This window comes from Eumetopias jubatus, unplaced genomic scaffold (assembly GCF_037043125.1).
Source record: "Eumetopias jubatus isolate StellerSeaLion01/CBP00866 unplaced genomic scaffold, mEumJub1_p1.0 scaffold_14, whole genome shotgun sequence".
In the NCBI taxonomy this organism is placed as follows: Eukaryota; Metazoa; Chordata; class Mammalia; order Carnivora; family Otariidae; genus Eumetopias; species Eumetopias jubatus.
The window spans coordinates 65,796,792-65,820,681 of record NW_028274820.1 but is presented as its reverse complement, the minus strand read 5'-3'; the positions used below and the strand labels follow the sequence as shown (position 1 = coordinate 65,820,681).

The window sequence follows — 23,890 nt, the reverse complement described above, 5'->3', positions numbered from 1 at the left end:
GTCCTTCTAGCAAATTATTGACCCTGAAGGTGATTTGGAGAATACCTCCCAACTGGTGGGGTCAAAAATGAGGGTTGTCTTTTATGGACTGTGCTCCCTCCACCTTTATAGTTGGCTAGCTGTACCATTGGCCCAAACTCTTCAGGTAACCTACCTGCTAAGACAGGTATTGTTTTTCTTTATTTCTTCTTTAAAGGATACTGTTTCTCTTTTTGATATGAAAATTTAAACATGAGATGACTTTAGACTTGGATACAATGATGTCCCAAGCAACACTGGACCTTTCCAAGTGTACTCATATATATATATATTTTTTCTGCGTTAGCCCCAAGAAAATTGGACTAACCAGAAAGGGCCCTTCTGAACTGAAATCCAGGCACTTAGAAGGCCGTTGAAAACCTTTCTTTTGGGTTATGTTGGTGGAGCAAACAGGAAAGAATCTACCTGTGGTTGACATGGAAAAGAAAAGATGTAAGTGTTCAATGAGGCTTAGGTTCCAACCTGCCAGAAGGCTCGGGGCCAGCGACAAGGCAGAAAGGGTCTGACTCCTCAGGGAGAAGACTGAGGGGTGCCAGGGCATAGGGTCAGTTTGCCATGGCAAGATCACCCATCAAGGTCAGTTGTTGTGCCTCTAAAAGAGGAGGCTAATTTGAAGTCCTAAGACCAACTGAGAGAGACCAACACAGAAACGTCTGTGGATCAAAACACTATGTGAGAAGATGGCAAAGCCAAACCCTATCTGAGAGATAAAAGAGGAACTGGGAGGTCCAAATGGCTTTCTTTTTTCTTTTTTTTTTTTTGAAGATTTTATTTTATTTTATTTTATTTTATTTTATTTTATTTTATTTTATTTTATTTTATTTTATTCATTAGAGGGAGACAGAGATAGCGAGAGAGCATGAGCCAGGAGGAAAGGAAGAAGTAGGCTCCCCGATAAGCAGGGAGCCCAGGACCCTAGGATCACAACCTGAGCCAAAGGCAGACGCTTAACTGACTGAGCCACCTGGCACCCCTCCAAGTGGCTTTCAAGTGAATTGTGAGTAGGCAGAGGTAGTGCTGAGCTCCAGAGGCAGTCACAGCAATAGGCTCACACAATAAGAAGTGCTGACAGTTCTTGGAACATGGAAGGTGGACCAGAGGCTCTGCCTGCCCTGACCAGTATAGACTGACCAGTCTATTCCCTGATAGGACAGAGACGCATGCACACTCTGACTGTAAGTGTGTAACTGAGTGTGGGGATAAAGACCTAAATGGACTTGGAATTAAGGGTAGCAGAGGTCACATATCAGAGAGGATAAAAATGGGAGAGAGGCTAGCAAGGGAGCTGAGACACATTTCCTTCCAGGGGTGACTTCCAGGGGTGATGCTGGGTGAAATACAAAAGGGTAGAAAAGATATCCCTCATTCCCCAGGGAACCTAAAACCCAATGCTGGAGAGCCAACGGCAGTGCAACATAGCATATGTTAAATAATGATACACACAGTCAGCATATCTAAGAAACTAAAGAAAGAACATTTATGGTGGCGTGGGATGAGACTTTAGCTGTACCTTCTGCTTAAATCAATGTAGAAAATGGGGGCATCCCAGGAAGGGAATGACATGGACCCAGAGGCAGGAATGTGCATTGTATATTTAGATACAGTAAAAGGAGTAGCCTAGGGCAGAAGTGAGAGAGAGAGCAAGAGAGCACACTCATGAGTAATAATGACAGTATTTGTCTTTCTCTGATGGCCTTATTTCGCTTAGCATAATACCCTCTAGTTCATCCATGTCGTTGCAAATGATAAGACTTCATTCTTTTTGATAGTTGAGTAATATTCCATTGTATGTATATAACACATCTTTATCCATTCATCTGTTGATGGACTTCTGGGCTCTTTCCATATTTTGGCTGTTGTGGACATTGCTGCTATAAACAAATGGGATTTATTCCTGGGATACAGGTGGTTCAACATCCGCAAATCAATGTGATACACTACATTAATAAAAGGACAAGAACGATATGATCCTCTCAAAAGATGCAGAAAAAGCATTTGACAAAGTACAGCATCCTTTCTTGATCAAAACTCTTCAGAGTATAGGGATAGAGGGTACATACCTCAATATCATAAAAGCCATCTATGAAAAACCCACAGCGAATATAATTCTCAATGGGGGAAAAACTGAGAGCTTTCCCCCTAAGGTCAGGAACGCAGCAGGGATGTCCACTATCACCACTGCTATTCAACATAGTACTAGAAGTCCTAGCCACAGCAGTCAGACAACAAAAAGAAATAAAAGGCATCCAAATCAGCAAAGAAGAAGTCAAATTCTCTCTGTTTGCAGATGATGATACTTTATGTGGAAAACCCAAAAGACTCCACCCCAAAATTGCTAGAACTCATACAGGAATTCAGTCAAGTGGCAGGATATAAAATCAATGCACAGAAATCAGTGGCATTTCTATACACCAACAAGACAGAAGAAAGAGAAATTAAGGAGTTGATCCCATTTACAATTGCACCCCAAACCATAAGATACCTAGGAATAAATCTAACCAAAGAGGCAAAGGATATGTACTCAGAAAACTATAAAATACTCATGAAAGAAATTGAGGAAGACACCTAGTAACATTTTAAACTTTAAGGGTGGACTTGTAAGGGCTGAAGTCTGATAGGTGGTACAACTGAGGTGTCTACTGCCACCTGGTGTCAGCATACCTTATTGACAGATTCAGAGTGACTACTCATCCTGAAAGCTTAGTGTGCCAAAAGAAAAATAAAAAGAAAGGCCTATAATGTCACACTTTAAAATGAAGATCTCATTTGATTTAGGATCCTAGTTCTAATGGTAATTTGAGACAAGTTATTAAAAGATGTAAAGAGAAATGTTCCCAGCATGTTCTCTGAAGCAAGGGAAGATTGAGTTGATTTTAATTATAGCATCACAGTTAGTTTTATATGACTTTCTCACACACAAACAGACACACAAAGTCTGTACTCCTTGCCTGATCTCTTCTCTTGTTTTATAATAAATGATTAGTTTCCTTCCCAGGAAAACACAAAGTGGGTCATCCACAAAGTCTGTGATCTTCTCCTGGAAGGAAGCCACTGTCAGTCCCGGGACGCCAGTATATCCAACAACACTGTGCTATGGAGGTTCCAGTGTTCTCCTGCGCTCCTCCCGACTCCTACCTCCCAGTACCTCTGCGGGAAGGACACATCTGTGAATCCTCTGGCGTTACTTCAATTCCTTACAGCTGTACAAACCACTGCATGGAAAGAAAAGAACATTTCCTAGACTGGGAATCCCCAGACACTTTCCCAAACCGAACAAGTGAACAGTTTTTGCTCTGATGAATTATATCCCATTAAGAAGAACAGAGAGAGGAAAACAGTCCTGAGACCACTGTGGTCTATAAATGCCTGGGCTTTGCTGCAGTTCATAGCCATTTTTCCTGACTTCTCTGAAATGTGGGCCGCCCTGACTTCAGAGCCCTGCTGTACTGGCAGGTTACGCCTTCTTGTAACTATTTTATCCGGGATTTGGGTCTGCATTTGGGAGAAAGCCCATTGCCGATGTTTCACACACAACAATGTGGTCTTCTCTTTCCCGGGTTTGACCCACACAGCCCGATCCGCCTCCTGGCTTCTCCCTGCCCAAGGCTTCTCATCAGTGTGGTCCAAGACAGCAAGTGGGGAGCAGATTTGATGCTGGTTGCTGAGGATCTCGAGGGAGGGTTTGGGTGGGGGACCGTCTGCCCATTCCTCCTGGATGTCTCAGCTGGCATCTGGGACATGAATAGAGAAGGCAACTTGAGGCCGGGAAAGTGAGGTGAACATGAGAAAGGAGAAGAGAGGCATGAACATACTCGACATATTCCCCTCGGGGGAGCCCGTGCATGAATCCAAATAGAATTCAAAGGACTTCACATCAATTTTTACACAGTACACTACCTCCCTAGCTACCAGAAATTTCTCTGTAACATACCAGTGAAGGAGAATGCAAAAAATTATTCAAGGAAATTATCTAATTTAAGGACAAGTCATTTAGCAACTCTAGGACTTTAGATGCATTATCAATGCAGCCAGCTAAAATTTTTACGTGATTTGTAATTAAATTATCTTGCACCTAAACATATTCAATTACTGAATTAAACCAAATTATGCTGATCACAAAGCTAAATTAATATTTAATTAAATATTACATTTTTATGCCAAATGAAGCCATGATGGGTAGAACTGATTTGTGAGGAAAATTAGCAAAACTGAAAAAGTTTCCCAAAAGACAAAACAAAAATCTTGGCTAATTTCTTATTCATTTATCAAGTTTTTCAAGTCTTTAGACAATAGACAATTTACTATTTAAAATGCTGAACTAGATAAAAGACCAAAATAAGAGTTTTAAATCCTAGACATCTCAAAAGTAAACTCTAATTCAGAGAAATCAGAATTATGACTTTCACTTTATAAGAATAGTTATCTCCTATTTATAACAGAATTTGCCCTGTGGAATTTATCACATGATTAAGAAAACCCAAAAAAGGTAACATTTCCTCAGAAAAATATCTTCTTTGTTCTCTCCCTTCTCCATGTCATAAATACAGTGCTGCTGGGAAGGCTGCATTTGTATGCTATGTGACCTTATTCTTTGTCCTTACAGGAAATACTCATATTTCTTTGGAGGGTGAAGGGAAAATGCAAGGAATCAAGTTCATACACAATTTATGTATATGACTTTTCATGATATCAAGGCAAATCCTTGATTCATAAATAAGATCACAGCCACAGTCATGTCTATGTTTTCAGATTCATCTTAGAAATTTCACCAATGACATCAACTATACAGGCAAAAATTTACATGGGTTAAATATCATATGATTACCACTTTCTTCTTTATTCACTTTAATATTATTTGTCATGAACATGTATTACTCTAATAAGACAAAAAACACGTTTTTAAAAGGGATCGCAATGGACTCTTGTCTTCTACCATCTCACTCAGTGTCACCAATGAGAAACAGTTCATTTTTAAATTGTTCCACGGATTTATCAGCGAGAATCTATCTAATCCGTTCTCCATGATAAGAGCAGGAGAAGATATGGCCAATCAGAAAGAGCAGTGCCAGAGCTGGGGACAAGAGTCTCCGGGGGAAGGAAGGGACACAGGACAGGAGCCACTATGCCAGCACTAGCCGTCTCCCAAGTACAACATGGCACTGCCCGTTGACCTCAGTCCTTGGAGGAGCTAGCCCACCAGGCAGTTACTGTCATACCCATTCTACAGGTGAAGAATCTGAAGCTCAGCTAGCCACCAGGGCCACACAGCTAGAAAGTGGCAGAGTAGAGACGAGGTCCAACTTGATATCACCCAACACATTCTCTGTCCACTGCTTCTTAAAGCCTCTCTAAGGTTTGGTCCTCATGGGGGATCCCCTGGAAACAAAACTGCCTTTCCATGTTGACCTTGTTCATTTTCTTTTTCCTGCCACACGGATGCTTGAAAGAAAGGAAGAAACCCTGGATCTGCCCAACATTGGCCCCCCTCACTTGAAAATGCACGAAGACACACTCTTGGTTGGGGCATGAGATCATCAGCAGGATGTGTGACAGGCAGGATTGCCCAGCTCCATTCTCTTGAGCTCCCCTGCTTCCTCTGGGAAAGAGTGGCTGGCCACGGGAGGGTGCTCTGCCACCACCCCATGCGCAGTGGAACATGAGCTCACCTCCCACCACATCCCGTGCTCCAGTCCTTATCGCAAAGGTCCCGGGAACATTCTCATAAACTCCCCAGACTCTGCACATCAAGCCCCTAACACAAGCAAGCACCCCCACTGTGCTGCTGTGGAGGCTGCAGCAACTTCCGAGGGCAGAGGGGGAGCATCTGCCTGGCCACCTCACAATTCCGCTTCTCTCTGTTCGCGTCTGTGTCATTTCTCACGACTTCTGCCAAGGTGCTCATCAGATTGCTGTTTGCAGTCCAGGGATCATAATAGGAAATAAATCGCCACAGGGAAAAGAAACAGAAATTTGCAAAAAGGGACTAATCTCTGCAGGCCTGCTCTCCAATTTCTGTTTTCAACACACTCCTCTGAAATGGGATAAAAATCAAAGGTGTAGACTGTTGGGGCCCTGGGAGAAGCACAGCCTTTCCTTTCTATGTTAGACAGAGAAGGGTCTAATCCAAACCTGCAAATGGGGCAGAGGAGCTTCCAAATGAGTCTTTATACTTGTTCATTTAATTTAATTGATAGAAGAAACCACAGCAGCCATCAATTAATTACAGAGCACTTGCTATGCACGTGCACTGATGTTCATAATCTCACTAAATCTGAATTACAACTCTCTAAGGTGGGTTCTTTTATTATCCCCACTTCACAGATAAGCAAACTAAGGTTTAGAGAGCTTAAATAATTGTTCAAGGTTGTAAAGCTGGGCTGGATTTTTAGCCCCATAAGACCACAAAGCTCTTACTTGCTATGCTCTACTGCTTTCCCTCAGACCTTCAAGTGATGGGTATTCAGATCCCAAACGAAGCCTGGTTTGTTTGTCCAGCTGTTTAACTCACTCCAAAGTCTTACATTAAGATCTTTCAATTTCAGTAGACAAGGGTGGGGTCAACCTAGGGGGTGGTACAGGAAGGAGGAAGAAGGGAACCCAGAGAATTCAAATTTATAACAGGAAAATGGCTTGAAAGAGCTAACTGTAGGAGTTGGAGCCAAATGGTTTGGCAGACGCAGCCATGTTCAGGATGCGTGATGACAGGGACAGTCCTTTTTCCACTCCACTTTGAGCTCTCTTTATAGAACTTTATCTTTTATGTCCAAAGATCAAATAAAAAAAGATCACATTTAACGAGAACTAGGGGAAATAAACTGGTGGCAATTAAAAAGTAAAAATAACTTCTCTGTGGCTTCAGACCACAGGAGCTTTCCCATTTTAAGAGGCACAGGCAAATCACTTCAACAAGGCCTTTTGGGCTGCATCGTCTCATGTTTCCTCCCACACCCATGGTGGTTAAAGTTATAGACAGTCATAGCTCTTGAAACCGTGGAATTGTGTAATAAATGGAAGTACAACCCAGCCAGACTCATCAACTCACAAATGCAACCTTGCAGCATGGAAGAAAAGGTTATGGAACCCATATTCTCAATGAAAGACTTTCCTTCTTCAATCTTCGAGCCTTCTTTCTACTCCACCCTGACTTTAGATGCAAAGTCTGAGAGTTGGCCAAGACCCAAGGAATTTTCATTTCACTGCCTTGTTTTCCACTTGCAGATTTGTTGGGGCTAGACAGTGAGGCAGACCTGAACTCTTCCTCAGGCCTTAAATAACCAGGTTCACTCAAACATCCAAAGGCAGCCAGAGTTACTTGAGATTCCCACCTCTGCTCTATACCACCACTATGTAGGCAGAATTCGGGAAGCACTCCTCAACCTTAGAGTCAAGCCAACACCTAGAAAAATCACCAGTTTCCCAGTGAGCCTGCAGACACAAAAAAACAGAATGACCTATAGGCGATAACTCTGAAATACTCCCTGCAATTTCTTAATTTGGTACATAATGTGGGACTGAGTCAAGATAAGATCTGACTCAACACAAGAAAGAAAAAGTGTTTACCATGTGCACTGGGGGCCCTTGTTTTATATGTCAAGAAATTTCATACACTCTGTTTCAAGGTTGAGTCAATCCTTGGTCTCTAATCAAAACCCATCCCCCAAAGCACTGTACCTACCGGTAGAAAGTGGCATAGTCCACAGTTGAGTGGCAGGTCTGAAACTCCCAGGATTTGAGTTTCTGGCATTCTCGATGAGCTCGGAGCTTTACCTTCACCGTCCCTTGACACAGTTCAGGCACTGGTTTTCTCTGAGGTCTGTTGCAGAACTCATTGGACTCTACCCTCCAGGACTCAGCAAAGTCATCCACATCAAACTTGAAGTTTCCATCTCCACCAATTAAGTCATCACGCTTATGTCCATTGTAGTTGCCACAAAGACCACAGAGTTTGCCCTTGAGATGGGGGGCAGCCATGACTTCAACAAAACTGTCTCCATCCCAGGATATTTCCAAACCTAGAAGAAAAGAAGAGGAAAAGAGGATCAACCACTCTTAAATCCACCAATAATTCCCAAGTGCATGTATCCTTACATAGTACATATGACTAACCTCTAACAAGGAACACTAAGGGTCTATCCAAATTCTTGGTTACTGTTTAATCACACCATATTAAATTTTGTATTACAGTACGTGAAACACTTTTGGGGGCTCAGAATTTTTAAACTGTATAACTTTTGTCCTTATATGGTACCTCACATACCCTGGTTTGACTTGTAGAGGACCACTCATTGACCATGTTCTTCTTAGGTTTATAGTTTTGCCCTTTTCTATAGTAATTGTGTTGATCCATCTTGTGCTTTCATTTATCCAATGGCAAGTGAAATGTGGAAATGGAAAGATAACGAAGATGATAATTTTTAATGTAATTTTTTCTTTATCCAAAAATCCCCCATGTAATTATACTAAATGTCAAATGAAAATATCTAAATTATTTGTTATAGTGAAACTATTAAAGTAATAAATATATAGCTTCTGAATAGATCCTCTTCAAAGGAAAACACTCATATGGAAATGTCTGACATGAAAACGTTTGCCTCCTCATCATTTTACAGACATCCCCGAGACAAGGATGGTTGTTTAATCAATGTTTCCTAGGGTAGAGTTGTTGTGGAACCCTTCCAGTCTTCACAGCCCTGAGCTTATCATAAAATTCAACATTTGAGGAGGCACTGGAGGCTACGAGGCCATGTAGAAAAGTTCCTCATGTGCTAGAAATGAACCAGCAGGGCAGAAGCACCTTGTTCACCAAGGAAATAATCTTTGCTCCAGAAGGTAGAGAACAGAGGCTCCTCTTAGTTTGCTGAACACTGACCATCTAATATGCTAGAGGTTTTGTCTATAAACATTCATGTTTTTTTCAGATATGTGGCCCAAGACTTCAAGATCCATCAGCCTATGACCCCACTGAATAGTGCCATTTCTATGTCACTTATAGACAGCTAGGTTATGCTGTCACACACCAAAGATCAGTCTGACTAGAAGGTCACATCAAATATCAGTCTGACTAGAAGGTCAAGAAGAAATGTCCTCATACAGTCCTGATATTGTGTGTGAAAACGCTGTCCATTAGATAAAGCCTTTTCGAGCTCAGTCCAGAGCAAATGACACACTCTCCTGGTCAGAGCTTTTCTTTATGTCTCAAATGTGTGCTGGAAAATTTTCTTACTGTTTTCCTGATAATACCCTCACAGGGCCTGAGTTTCCCAGAGAATGGATGGAGTAGGTACCAGTTCGGTGACACGAACACCAGGAGAACATCTACAACAAGTTGGTGGGCATTTCTGCCCTGGTACTTCTCCTTATTCACTGTCACTGTTTCCTAAGAGTGGCAACCCCAAGAAAAAGTCCCTTTTTTTAACAAAAAAAGAGAAAGTTTTCCGTGTGTGTTTTTTAAATCTTACCCTCTTGGGTTTCTAACAAAATCTAGTCTTTCATTTAGCCTGTTCTGAGCCTCTGAAAAAAGCAACATGACTTTCCTCCCAGAAGACCTTGCAAGATTTGGCTGGTGAGAAAATGTTCAGAAGATGCTCAGAAGTTGGGGGATGAGGCAGTGATAGGAAAGAAGAAAGGGGCGGCAAAGGAGGGAATGGATCTCGTCTGGATATAAAATTGGCATAAGACGAAATCAGAGTGATGTAAGATTAGTAAGAAATGCCCAGAAGTAGGATTCTAAAGCCAATATTCCTTAAGTCTGAACATGCTCCAAGAGGAGAGAAGGCTAGCCAAATAGCATTCCTGTGAGTAGGCCACACAACTGCCACAAGAAAGAGTTACAAATCCACTTTAGGGAGTTACTGATAGAATAAAACAGTGGTCTGAAACTGGGTTTCTCAAGAAATAAACAGAAAGGCCCATAAGGAAATCACTGTATGGCAAATGAAAGGAATGGAAGCATTCTTAGTCCAAGGCAAATGGTAGAGAAGATTTCTTGGTTTGGAGAAGAGCTGGATTCAGAAAAGCAATTAACTAGAGTTGGGTAAAGAAGCAAGGAAGAAGGTCATAAGAAAGTCTCTCTTAGAGAGAGGTAAACCAAGAAATAGATTCTTAACTGTAGAGAACAAACTGATGGTTACCAGAGGGTAGCAGGCGGCGGGGAGGGAGTTTAAATGGGTGGTGGGGATTAAGGAGGGCACCTGTGATGAGCACTGAGTGTTGTATGTAAGTAATGAATCACTAAATACTACAACAGAAACTAACTGTATGTCAACAACTGGAATTTAAATAAAAATTTGTAAAGGAAAAAAAAGTCTCTCTTAGGAGTATTTTGGTGAAGAGAGTAGAGCAATGGGGCAAGGCGATCAGAGAAAGGACACACTGAGAATATCCACACACTGGACTGACCTCCTCGATGGATCTCTGTGAGACAATGGTGTCACCTCCGACAACCACAACTCTCCTATAAAGAGATTTATATTTCTTCATACCCCACCATCTAACACGTTATCTGGCACATAGTATATACTCACTAAATGAATGAATTACCCTGTAAATTGACACACTGAATCTGGAAAGCCAAAGAAATGGTGAATTTCATGCTAGTTAAGACACTGAAATAACAATTTTGAAAAAAGACAAGCAAACTATAATATGATTTGTAATACACTCTCTAAGGTATAGAAGAAACATGACCTCAGAAGCCTGTAGCCAGGCAGCTGCCCAGCAAGAGAAATGAGGGAATAAAATCAATTCCATATAACATTCTAACTTTTAGAACATACTTCCAAAGACTTTCCATGTTGCAAAATTTTCCAAACTGCAAATCTCTTTCCTAGACAGTAGGCAAATACTATTCTTCCAAATGCCACAATGGTTGAGAATTTATATCCAAAGGAGTTCCAACATCATTACTGACAATGATATAACAAATTTGAGACTTTGGGCAACTGAATTCATCGGAAATCAACTCACAGTGAACAAGCCAATCATTATGTTCTTTTCATGCAATGGATTGGTGGTCCGTGCAGGTTTGGGAAGATGCAGACCCACTGTTTCTAGTAAACTCTTCTCAAAACTCTTGACCTCTCAGTCACAAAACAAAACAAAACAAAGCATGGTCCCCACAGTAAGGGAATAATTTGTAATTCACTCTCTTTTCCTCCTCTTTTCTTTGTTATTAGGAGGATTTTCAATGGACCAAATCTAAATTTCATATTGTATAGGGATGACTTACGCAACTATAGATGCCTTTGTCTATGGCTATATCATATACATCTGCGTTTGCATGATTGTCATTACCCTCTACATAAGTAAAATCCATGCAAAGTAAATTACAATAGAGACAGGCAAAATAATGAATAAGTTGTAACTGAAAAAATTGCTCTTCCAAAAGATATTTTAAATAGGCATCTTATGAGAGGAAAACCTTGTGGCAGGGGTTGGGGCTAGTCCTTTCTACAGCTGGGATGAGGTTCCCCATTCCTCTGCATGGGAAATTAGGTAGAAATAACTGGCAGAGTCAGGAGGCCAAAGCCAAGGCACACGTCCCAGCTGGGATGAGGTTCCCCATTCCTCTGCATGGGAAATTAGGTAGAAATAACTGGCAGAGTCAGGAGGCCAAAGCCAAGGCACACGTCCCAACGTGGCTACTGGTGGTGTAAGCAGTAGCCACGTTCTCTCCTCTGCCTGAAACACTTTCCAATTATCCCTTTTCACCAGTGAATGTTTTACCAACTTGTTTTTTACCCTTCAAATGTGTAGCCAGGCTCCAGACCACTAGGGGTTTTTTGTTTTGTTTTGTCCTGGGGGGGGAAGGAAGTTGTTTCTCTTTTGTTGTTGTTTTTGTTTTGCTTTGTTTTGTTTTTTTTGTTGTTGCTGTCATTGTTGCTTTTGCTGTTGTTTACTCAAAGGACAGAGGAGGTACAAAATCTATATACACACCATAGTGATGCTTAAAAATTGATGGTTTTCTGTTCAGATTTTATACCAAAGGAAAAAAGAATAAGAAAAAATATGTGTAGTCTCCAGGTTCATAAAGTATAGAACTCTACCAAAAGCAAAATAAAAAACCACACTCCCACGTGCTAATGCCTTTGGTTGGATCTGACGTAACTCTCTCAGGTAGAGTTGAGGAAGTGAACAGATGGCAGAAAGGAAGTATTTTTAAATTAATCACTAAGAGCCAAGAGTTGGGGTAGGAGTGTGATGGGGGTGAGCAGTGCTTTCTCAAGCTACTAAGCCTGCTCCGTGCCCTCTGTACCACCCCGGTTGTTATTAGGTAAGCAACTACAGCCTAATCCCACCACGTGGCATGGCCACCTGCACTCTTCTGCCAAATGATTCCGTCATGAAGTGCTGAGTTCATAAACCACAGGGGCAAAGAGTCATTCCTCCCCTTTTCCCATCTGCCAGCTGCAGGCTTGATTTAAGCTGTTATTTTGAAGAAAGGACCCTCTGATCATGAGTTTATGAAATTAAAAAGATAATCTATGGGAGAAGAACATTCCAAGGATATATTGTAGTATTTTAAATGGACAACCAATAAATGATAAAAAGAAAATAGCCCTCAGGGGTAGTACAAACTGAGATTGGTTTGGGGAGAAGACTAGTGTCTGGAAATAGAATTGTTCCATTCCAAGGATAATCTCAACACAAGTTTAGAGCCCAGAGGAATACAGTTCTTCCCTCGGAAACAGAAAGATTATGCTATGGGAAATTGTTCAACTGGGTATTACGGGCATCACATAACTTACTTGCATCTTGGAAAAAAGGAAATTGTAAAATCAAGTTCAAGGCCTAGAAGAGTTAAATTCACTAATCTAATTATGGTGTTTATGATCTATTATTATTTTCTTAGCAGCCTCAACCTTTCACTCATTTTTACAGTGTGGAATCCTGACAAGAGGACACTTATTCCATAAGGTATTGCCAGCCATGGGCAATACAGTATCAAAGCTCCTAGACTGTTAGCAATCTTCCAGGATCCAGGATCCCTCTGGGAATTGGGCTGTGGTTGACCAATAATTTCCATATCAGTAGAATCCATTGTGTTCAGCTGGCATGCAAACAGATCAGCAAGGTGCTTCTAATTACTGCTCTGTAATAATGAGTCATCTTGTGCACAATTTACGAGGAGCCACAAACTGTTGCTTTCTTTAAAGAAACAAGCTGAGGCCTACATCTACAGAGTGACAAGTCATTTGACTAAAACAACAGGTGTCTGAATTTTCCGAAGAGGACTAATCCCTCTAAAATTGAATAAATAGAGCTCTTCACACCTGCTACTTTCAAAGTGAAGCTGGGAGTCCCTCTCCCTTTATAGAATGCTCCAGTACATTAATATTTAACTTTTTCTCACTGAAACCACGTTATGCTCTTTAAATAAAAGCTCCCTGGGCTTCGCCTTGGCTTCCTGCCTTTGTTTAGCTAAGCTGGCATCCCATAAACTCGGATCAATTTGTCAAATATATTTTGGCTTGAACTGAAGCAGTTAACAGCGTTCTGAAGGTACAGCAGAGAACAGTCTCTACAGTTCCTCTGAAGTGCCTGCTCTATCAAATCTTTCCCTTTTGGGTCCTTATTATCTAAAGGAACTGGAATGCATTTGATGCTTTTACAGTTACATTTTCATCGATATAAAAAGCAAGAAATATGGTGATTTCCTCAAGTATCATGCCGACAGAAATAGCATACACCAGGAGAATGTGCGGTTCAATATCGAATTGACAAACAATATGGATTAACCAAAGGCAGCGTGGAAGGAACCAGACATGATATAACTGAATGTGTAAATGGGCTGAATTCATTCTTTGGGGCTGATTCTGAAAGGCAGACGTCCGCTTCTAAGAAGACTCTTTAGGTAGTACCCCACAGGCAAGAATGTGAGCTTTCATTGGGCCGCTAGTAGTAACCTGCTAGCCCCTATGAACAGCTTGGTCTCGAGGGGATGTGTCTGTCCATGGAGTGGAAATACAGAGTCCAGTAGGCCACAGGCAATAGGGGATGCTGAGCAAGGGTAGCAGCAAGCAGCTCCACGTACCCAAGGCTGGGGGAAAGCACTCTCAGAGTGCTCTAAGCATCCTCCAGTGGGGCCATTCGTTCTAGACAACCACTAACTCAGCGAGCACCTTCCCCAGGGTCAAGAATGGACAGGACTGCTGGTCACCCAGCCATGCATACTCCCATCTGCACACCCACACATTTGTGGTTTACTTTGGAGGATTCCCCCCTTCTTGGACAGATGCTAACAAGAAAACACTCTTTCTCACAGATGTGAAACTGCACATTACTGGCTGAGATGGGAGAAACACTGACAATTCTAAGCCGGACATCAAGGGCCTAACATTGCGAGAAAACATGAGAAAGAGGTTATTTGGAGAGCAGAAATGCTCTCCAAATAACCTCTTTCTTTTTGGACCGAGGATGTCAGCAGATTGCAAGACTGGTGTGACCGACACCGGACTGCAAGGCTTCACGGTGTGCAAATTTCTCCCACTCTTTTGTGCCATCTTGGAGGTGTCCCTTCAGGGCCCCAGTGAGTGGGGATGAGGCCATGCCTGCAGTCGGAACCCTTGTCTGCCTCCACATTGTCTTCAGCGGAAGAGGCAGAGCGCTGAGGCGGTGCTGCTGTGCTGTGTGGGTTGGTGAGGCAGAGGGGTGAGCCAGGGGGACACAGAAGCCCACCTGCTTTGGTCGTCACTTTCAAGAGGTAGCCATCCAGGTCGATGTGGAACTGCGGTGCCTGGCAGGGCAGCGCAATGCGCGAGCCATTCCAGCGCACGGTCAGGTGCTGCTGGAGGCTGACGGTGCTGGCACCCAGCACCAGGTCCACCGACTTGGTCCAGGAGAAGGACCGGGTCCTGCGTGCGTCGTTCTTCACCAGCACCTGGAAGGGCGAGGCAGGGGAGGAGCAGTCTTTTGTCAAAACGTACTGACACGTCCCCTGAAAGTTAAATGTCCGTCCGTCAAAAGTGTTGTAGTGGGGATCTCCGAATACCGTGCAAACGCCGGGCTCTGCGGATGAGTGAGAGACAAAAGCAGGTCATAAACTGAGTGAAGGATTCAAAGAGAAATCAGGGGTCCCTGCAATATTAACTTGGAGGGGGGCACCCGCCAGGTAGGGGAGGGCCTTAGCAGAGACGCACTAGTGGAAATCAACTTTAAAAAAAAAAAAAAACAGTTTGGTTGTTTTAAAAGTCTGGGCCAAACGTCCTAGGACGTGCAATACGTTGGGTGCTTTTGCACTTAAAAGTTATTGATAACACTTCCAAAGTTTTAAACCATCTCTATTTTGGAGCCTTGATATGCTTCTATGGTCTTAATATAAGGGATAGAGAAATGAAACTAAGATAATTTTTAAACAGAACTGCCCTTACTTCAGAACCCATATAAACAAAAACCAGAAATGAATAAAAGGCAGCAAAATAAATGACAATACAGCAAGGCAATAGTATCATTACCATTTAACTGATTCAAAAAATGTGGAAATATGCTATTGTAAATGTTACTTATGTTTTTTTAAGGTATTATATTCAACACCATGTATTTACTAAGGACAAATCAATAGAATTGCTAAACAGACACATGTCTAATACTATTAGTAAACAAAGTACTGATAAAATTAATAGTCTCTATGTTTTTTACAAATACAAGGTTCCTATATTTTGATCTGTGTATCAAAATCTAAAATTGGATAAAAATAAATTGAATGTGTAAATGAGCTGAATTCATTCTTTGGGGCTGATATTTAATAATCATTTAATAAATCATTTAATAAATTTAAGAAATTCCAAGGCATTCATCACTTCAAAATACCATTCATTCAAATATTTGTGAAACCCAGGTAAAGTGTGACACTGGGGGCATCTCAGAAATTGTTATAGAAAATTAAATATTGTTTCTTTTTTTTAAATGATATTTGGCATTGATTTTTTTCTCCATGTAAAGATATTTTATCTGTTTTCAGGGAGGCATGGACAACCAGGAAATGAGGACTTCATTTAGATAAAGGAGCCCACATGGTAAAAAAACTATAATAAAAAGATCAATTTCCAGTCAACACCAGCACAGGTTCAGAATACGAAACTATCCTATCAGCAACTGCTCTGAATATGTAAGAGAAGAATTAAAAGTCAACACAGAGGAAGGATGTGCCAACTGATCTGAAAGGACCAATGGGTTCCAAGGCAAACATGTGCTTTTAATTTCTAAAGTGTTTGGAGAATAATGTTGTTTTATGTTATGATACATTATGTCATTTCATATGTCAATTACATTTGACTCCATATAAATCACATGTATTTGGAATTTGGTAAATTATTTGTTCTAAGCTTTCCTTGTCAATATCTGATAGACATCCAAAAAGATACAGTTTTTGGTGTGTAGGACAGTTTCAATGAACAAATGCTTTAAGGAATACATAAAAAGCACTACTTGAGGTAAGAGGGTGGAAGAAGTGGGTGGGGGAGAGAAGCTCTGAGAGCTCAGCAACAAAATTTTTATTTGCCCTCCATTTCTATTCCCTTCTTGTCCTTTTCTTGAATGTTTTTTCCTTGTGATTCCAACTTTACTGTTTGTTGCTTCACATTGGACCCCACCTCCACCTTCCCAATCGTATATCCACCTCCAACTAGTATTCCCATCTATCTAACCACTCCATAACACATGTCCCAGTCCTTTCTCCATGCAATTGCTTTCAAAATTGTCCTATCACATATTTCCCTCACAGTCTAACAAAAGGAATCTTTCCCTGGCATGAAAATGGTGTTTCTTGGTTGACAAGGGGCAAGGCAGTTCTTTGGGACACCCCGAGTAGCATCAGGAAAATTATAGTTCTGAGTTAATACTGTCATGTGCCACAAAAAGACTGTTAACGTGACCACCAGATGCACCAAATTCAAGACAAGGGATTTTTTCAGAGTTCTTAACTCTGCATACTCAAGAAAACCCAGAACAAATCAAGGCTTTTGAGCTTTGAGCTTGAAACAGATGGAGCTGAGCCTGCAAAGGCCAAAACCCTAATGAAGGAGCTGAGATACTCCTGAAGAAATCCTCTCTCAGCTGGGAGCAGCACAGGGAAAACACCTTCTGCCCAGAGTCTGAAGTGGCAATCTTCTCCTTGCCCCAGGGATAATCCATGGCTTCTCCTGGTTTTCTGACAACAACTGCATCCAAATTATCATTACCAAAACCAGGAATAGCTAGCACTTACCGAGAATTCACTACCTCCCCTAGTACTCTTCTCCATGCCTACCGATCCATAAGAAAATGGATATTTAGATTGTCTCCTAAAATTAAACAAATAGCTAAGCACTTGGTAGTAAATCCGTAAGGTGAACTATTACCTCGCCACTGAAAAATTGTAAGAATAACATTTGCGATTGAGGAAACGCTTATGACATGTTAAGTGAAAAACAGAAAACAAAATTCTGCCTACAGGATAACCTTTTTTAAAAGGTTTATTTATTTATTTTAGAGAGCGAGAGCATGGAAGAAGAGGGAGAGAGAGATAATCTCTCGCAGACTCCCCGATGAGCACGGAGCCTGACGCAGGACTTGATCTCACGACTCCAAGATCACGACCTGAGCCAAAACTGGGAGTGAGACACTCAACCAATTGAGCCACCCAGGCACTCCTGTCTATAGGATAATCCTAACTGTTAAAATAAATACACAAATACACACCCCAAAATTGTCAATTTCTTGGTGGCAGGACCACGAGTGATTTTGTTTCTTCCTTTCTTCCTTTTGCTTTTCTGTAGTTTTTGTTGTTGTTATAGTTTTGTTTTGTTTTGTTTTTTTAAAGATTTTATTTATTTGACAGAGAGAGACACAGCGAGAGAGGGAACACCAGCAGAAGGAGTGGGAGAGGAAGAAGCAGGCCTCCCGCCGAGCAGGGAGCCCGATGAGGGACTCGATCCCAGGGCCCTGGGACCATGACCCGAGCCGAAGGCAGACGCCCAATGACTGAGCCACCCAGGCGCCCTACAGTTTTGTTTTTAAGAGTCAAAATGTGGGCACCTATAGATAAGGCCAGTTATATGACCAAGCAAATCCTCAAAGAAGCAACAGAAAATATACTGCCTACAGTGGCCCTAGGGAAGCCTGAGCTTACTCATAACTGGGCAGAAAGCAATGAAGGACATCCCAGGGAGACCAGGCAAGGGAAATCACGTGTAACAGGGCTGTCAGGGAACATATTTTTCAAGGGGCCCTAACTTGTAGAAGAGAGGGGTTTGGAGATCAGAATGATTTTTCTCTGTAACAAGATAGAAGAGGCCAACAAAATTTCATGACTAGGAAGATGCTTGAGAATTATGTGTTACATTTGGGGACATTTGTATCATGAGTTAAAATAATTTTGAAACCTTGGCCCTTTTTCCTGGCACCTCTAGGTCCCTGTGCCAGATCCTGCAGGAGCAGTGAACACATGCACTGGAGAATGGCTTGAAGTGAAATGGCTTGAAGTGAGAATCTCAGGGTCACACAAAATCTGCCTAGCTGGAGAGGAAAAGAGCTAGAGAAACACTTAAGGGACACAAATGAATGTTGTAAGCTCACATATTTGTGTGTGCATGTGTGTGCGTGTGTGTGTGTATTTTTTTTTCCAGCAGACCCAGTGAAATGAGCTGCAGTCCAAAATGTCCAGATGTCCGGTCACACTCTTCTGGAAAGCTTGGAATGATAGTCCGAACTAGACAAACAGACCATTCTATAACTAAGTTTGTTTGAGTATGTGTCAGGGGATAGAGAGAAAAATTCCAATTTACAAGTAGTGGTACATTTTTTCATAGTCCTTTAAATCAAACCATCAAATGCCATTTTTGTTTTGGTTTGTTTTCCTTATATGGACACGTCTAAGCATAAAAAAAACACTAGAAGTATATAAACCCAAATATTAAGAGTAGTACTTTTTTTCTCTTAAGTAATGGAATTATGTGTGACATGTATTTTCCTCTTTCTTGTTTATATGTATTTACATTATTATTTACATTACATGTCATTATTTACAGTGACTAGGTATACTTTTAGAATATGAATATTTGTCTTAAAAATGAAAAAGACTGGATTAAAACACAGTGCTTTGATGTTACCTACTTTAATAAGATTGCTATGAGGATTAAGAGAGTCAGGATGCTTCTAAAAACATAATTCCAACATTTTTCTCCTAACCTCATCAGGTACATGTATTTCTGCCACAAGTATATTTATTCTAATGAAATGCCTTCCTTCTGAGAGCAGTGATTATTCCCAAAACATCCGTCAAAGAAAATTAAGGGGAAATTATACAACTCCATGTTATAAAGAAAATAACAGAAATCGAATAGACTCCAAACCCTCACCCCCAAAACACAACCAAACAAAAACAGAAAAAAACAAGTATCATTCATGGTTCTGTGACCAAGAAATAACCACTGTTTACAGTTTGGGAGCTGGGTGTGTGCGTGTGCATGTGCGTGTGTGTGCATGTGCATGTATGTGCTTGTGTGTGTTTTAACATAGTTAAGATTATCCTATACATGAAATTTTATTTCCTCTTCACTTAACATGTCATAAGATATCCCCCGTCATTAAAGTCACTTTGAAAACATACAAAATGACTTTCATTCTCAGTCTTTTAATTCTGCAGAAGACGGTCTCTCCTACTCACGGTACCACAGCACCACACAGATCAGCATGTGTCCAGAAATGTTCTAACCACGAGAAAATCTCAGATAAAAAACACAGCTTTAAACTTTTCTCAACACAAATTGCAGGAAAACAGGTCCTATGGGACTTGGAGTCACCAGGTCATGCAGGGAACCCCAGGTGGGTAAGGTGTGTGATGATGTGCCAAGTTTGAGTCAAGAACCAGGAAAGGCTGGGATTAGACACACTGCCCTTAACACAAGCCCTTATGCTGCTCCAGCACATGATGTAAGCCTCTGACATAGAAAGGCTGTGAGTGCCCCAGCAGGGACTGAACTGCTCCCCGCACGAGTCTCTGGCCTCACACAAAGGTGTCCCTGACTGCTATCGCCCCACAGGACCTGAGGGCCAAGAGATGTTCCACAAAGTGGCACCTGGATTCCTAGAAGATCTTGCATCTTTGTCTTCTGAAGTAAAAACTTAATCTAACTTTACTGTCTGAATGGGTGGGGTGGGGGGGGACAGGAAGGGGGTAGTGGGTCTCTTCCCACCAATCTATAATTCACCAGAGAGACTTACAAATCTACATACGAAAAACTCGTTTTTAAAAAAAGTTGAGTAGGCATCTGAAATTAACATATATCTTTTTAAAAAGTTGAGTAGGGATACCATTAAGAATGTAAATTTCTTCTCACATATTTTCCATATACTCACCAACTCCAAACGGAAGAGCAAAGAAAGCAGCCCCTACCTTCAAGATCTAATCTAAAATAAATCTAACCCCAAAGTCATGGCTGACTTCCTAGGGCCTCCCCAACTGAGCCCAGTGCTACCCTACCTCTTACCTTTGTTCCTGGGGTGGGGGGGGGCATGCACCTGTCCCACACTTCACAGTTCCCAGTGCATGGAACCTTCACTACCTCGTTCAAATGCCAACTCCCCACAGCACCTTCCCCAACACCTCAGCCATAGACATTTCTCTTTCCTCAAAATCCCAAAGGCAAAACTGACCACATAGCTCAGATTATCTGGGACAGTCTTTATTTCAAATGCTCTACCCTATAGATAGACACATGATGTTTTTCAGTTTGAGGGTTAAAAATATCATCACCAAACCCATCGCAGGCTTATGATAAATCAATTTCTTCCCTAACTTACAGTTAAAATGTATCCTTAACTCCTAAACCAGGCTTTAAACTCCTTATATGTAAACTTTGCTCCCAGAGCCTGGCACCCTGCCTTGTAAATTGCAGGTATATACCTATATATTACATGGATTCATCTTGGCATTACTCACAACGATGCCTGCTATAATACATACGAGGTATCCGTAAATATTTCTTGAATGAATGGGTTAATTAATTAAAGAATACATTTTAGTAGGAAAAAAAACTGCCCACACTGAACTCACTAAAATAGCTAATGACTAGCATACAGCAGGTTATCAACAGGATTTTATTTAATCAGTTAACTAATTGGATAATTAATTAATGCTCTCAGAAAAAGGAATTAAGGCTGCAGATGGAATTAAGGTTGCTAATCAGCTGACCTGGAGATGGGGAGATTATCCTGGATAATCCAGGCAGGATGAACGTCATCACAGGGGTCCTCGTAAGTGAAAGAGAAAGGCAGGAAAATGAGTGTCACAGTGACACAGCACGAGGTGGACTGAACTTGCCATTGCTGGCTTGAAGATAGAACGGGACTTCAAGCCAAAAAAATGAGGGTGGCCCCTAGGTGATGAAAAAGGTGGAAAACTAAACAAAACAAAACAAAAAAACGAACACAGATTCTCCCCCAGAGCCTCCAGAAGAACCGCAGCCCTGCTGATACCTTAAATTTGGCCCATTCAGAACCATTTCAGACTTCTGACCTTTAGAACAACATGTGTTGTTTTAAGCCACTAAGTTTGTAGTAATTTGCTACAGCAGCAATAGGAAACTAATAAACTTAGCAATAGCCAAGAAGAGTCGTTTAAAGTAACTACTTTATGCCAGGCACCATGCCAGATGCTTTCCATATTTTCACTATCTCCTTTAATCCTCACTACTTCCCTGCACACCGTATTTCATTACCCTAATTTCTTAGCAATGAATTCAGAGAGGTGGCCATGGTGCCCATGGTCACGCAGCCAAAAGCAGTGAAGACAGAGTCCAACCCAGGCTTTGCAGCTCTGAGGCCAGTGCCTTCCTCAGCATCACTCGATGCTTCCACCGATACCCTGTACCACAGCATCCTACACAGTTGCTGTTAACTAGATGGGACCACAGAGCTCTTTGAGAATCTGGAGAAATGTGAAGACACTCTTCCTCCCAAATGCACACAAGTGCATCCACTCAGATGTAGAGGTTCATGACCACTCTGTCCCAAGACTGATCAAGGAATCCATCACCTTCCATTTAAGAACACTATCTAGAAGTTAATTATAAACTATATTATATGGTTCTCTTATTTGGTATGTTTATAGTTCATCTCCCCAACTTCATTGTAAGTTCCTAAATTCAGGGTCTATACCAGCTTTTTACCCATTTCCTCTACAGTACCTTCCAGAATACCGGAGACTCATCAAACTTGTTATAGAAGATGCATTTGTGCCACTCTTGCCATCCAAACTCTGACCTTAACATGTCTGCTGTCTACAAACTAGAAATTCTCATTTATCACTTAAGAGAGCTGTGCACCTGAGCTGAAGAGGTGGGCTTCACATCTTTAAGTTAATCTAGCTTCCAGCTTTAAAGCCACTTTAGAGCTTTGCAAACATTAAGTATGTTGCTTTGAAGACAGTTCTGGGTTTGAATCCTAGTCTTGCCACTTAATGACTACAAAATCACGCACAGACTACCTACATCCCCTCCGTCTATTCGCCTGTAACATGGGTCTAAGAACAACTACATTTCAGGTTGGTTATAAAGATAAAGACAGCATTGCAAAAGTGCTGAAATTATTACAGACACCGAGAATGTAACAGATGCTAGTTATTATTAGTTTTATAATTGTTATATGAATCCAGACATATACAATAGACATCCACTGCTGGCTAAAATAGGGCTGAATAAGACTGTAACATACACCTAAAATAGATTTGTGGAAAAGACAACGTGAGTTGAGTCCATCTATAAAAGATATATAAAATGTAGATTTGGGGCTAGCATCGAGTAAGCCTTCTAGGCCAAAAGAAGAATGTTAATCAAGTCATGTGGCAGCTTGCACAAGAAGAGCAGAGACAGATCGGACCAGAGTGGGGAGTTACTTCGGGAGATGTAAGACACCCAAACTGCCTAAGTAAATTGGCCTGAGATTTATTGCCAGCCTGAGAAGTTTAAATGTATTCCAAAGAACCAGCATTCCTTAATGTGTTTCCTATGAAACATCAATCCTGCCTGTTGCTCTGCCAAAATAAGTAGAAATAAAAAAAATCTCTGCAGCTCAAATTAGTTTGGGAGGTACTCCATACTCCATCACCCTCCTTAAAGTTTACCCTGCACATTGGCATATAAAGGGCTCTGCAAATTCTGCAGCAAAGAAACATATTTGAGTTTATTTGACCCAGCATTTCCCTCATGTATTGAATCACGGAGCCATGTTTTGAAAATATTATTCACTACTCTTCCTCAGCACTAGCGTTTTATAAAACAAACTTTGAGAAACTGCAAGAGACAGTGAAGGCGGCCCTTGCAAGTTCTTGCGAAGGCCAGTGGCATGCAGGAAGGGCTGAAGGAGAAAAGACCGAGGTCAGTTGCAGGCAAGAGGATGAAGGATGGCTGCCATGGAAATGGGAAGGAACTTATTTATTAGAAAAACAATACAAAGAGACAATCAAGCAAGCAGACTTGATGACTGATCAGCAACATGGGAGAGAAATGCCAAGAGCATGAGAAATAACATAAGGCCCCAAACCTGTGCAGCTGGGGTAAGGGGGTGCCAGAATTCAGTCAACAGATAGAGGCTGGAAACAGCCAGTCATTTCTCCATCCAACTCCCAACGCTGAGAATCAAAGGTAGCAACTGTTAACTAAAATTCAAATGCAGTACTTTGAAAGAATGTGGTGTCCCCAAAAATTAGAAGCTGAGATTTGCCATATCAGCATCTTGTCAAGAAGTCATATTAAGGCCCTCAGAAATCAGAAATCAGAAACCAGAAAGAGAGAGGAGCTACGGAAGGGGTGCTGTGGAGGCAGAGCCATGAGCTCACAGGATAAAAAGGTGAAAAAAGGAGAAGAGATACGTGTTC

General features: G+C 41.4%; 1 protein-coding gene across 2 annotated transcripts in view; it reads right to left on the bottom strand.

Moving 5' to 3' along the window:
- Positions 1-23,890, bottom strand: part of BMPER (BMP binding endothelial regulator) — a 238,766-nt gene that overhangs the window by 62,237 nt on the left and 152,639 nt on the right. For both annotated transcript variants that reach the window (XM_028092257.2, XM_088018714.1), the window contains exons 12-13: positions 14,716-15,045; positions 7,715-8,051 (exon numbers count right to left, since the gene is read on the bottom strand). In XM_028092257.2, the coding sequence (XP_027948058.1) occupies positions 7,715-8,051; positions 14,716-15,045 (667 nt within the window). The remainder of the gene's footprint in view (positions 1-7,714; positions 8,052-14,715; positions 15,046-23,890) is intronic.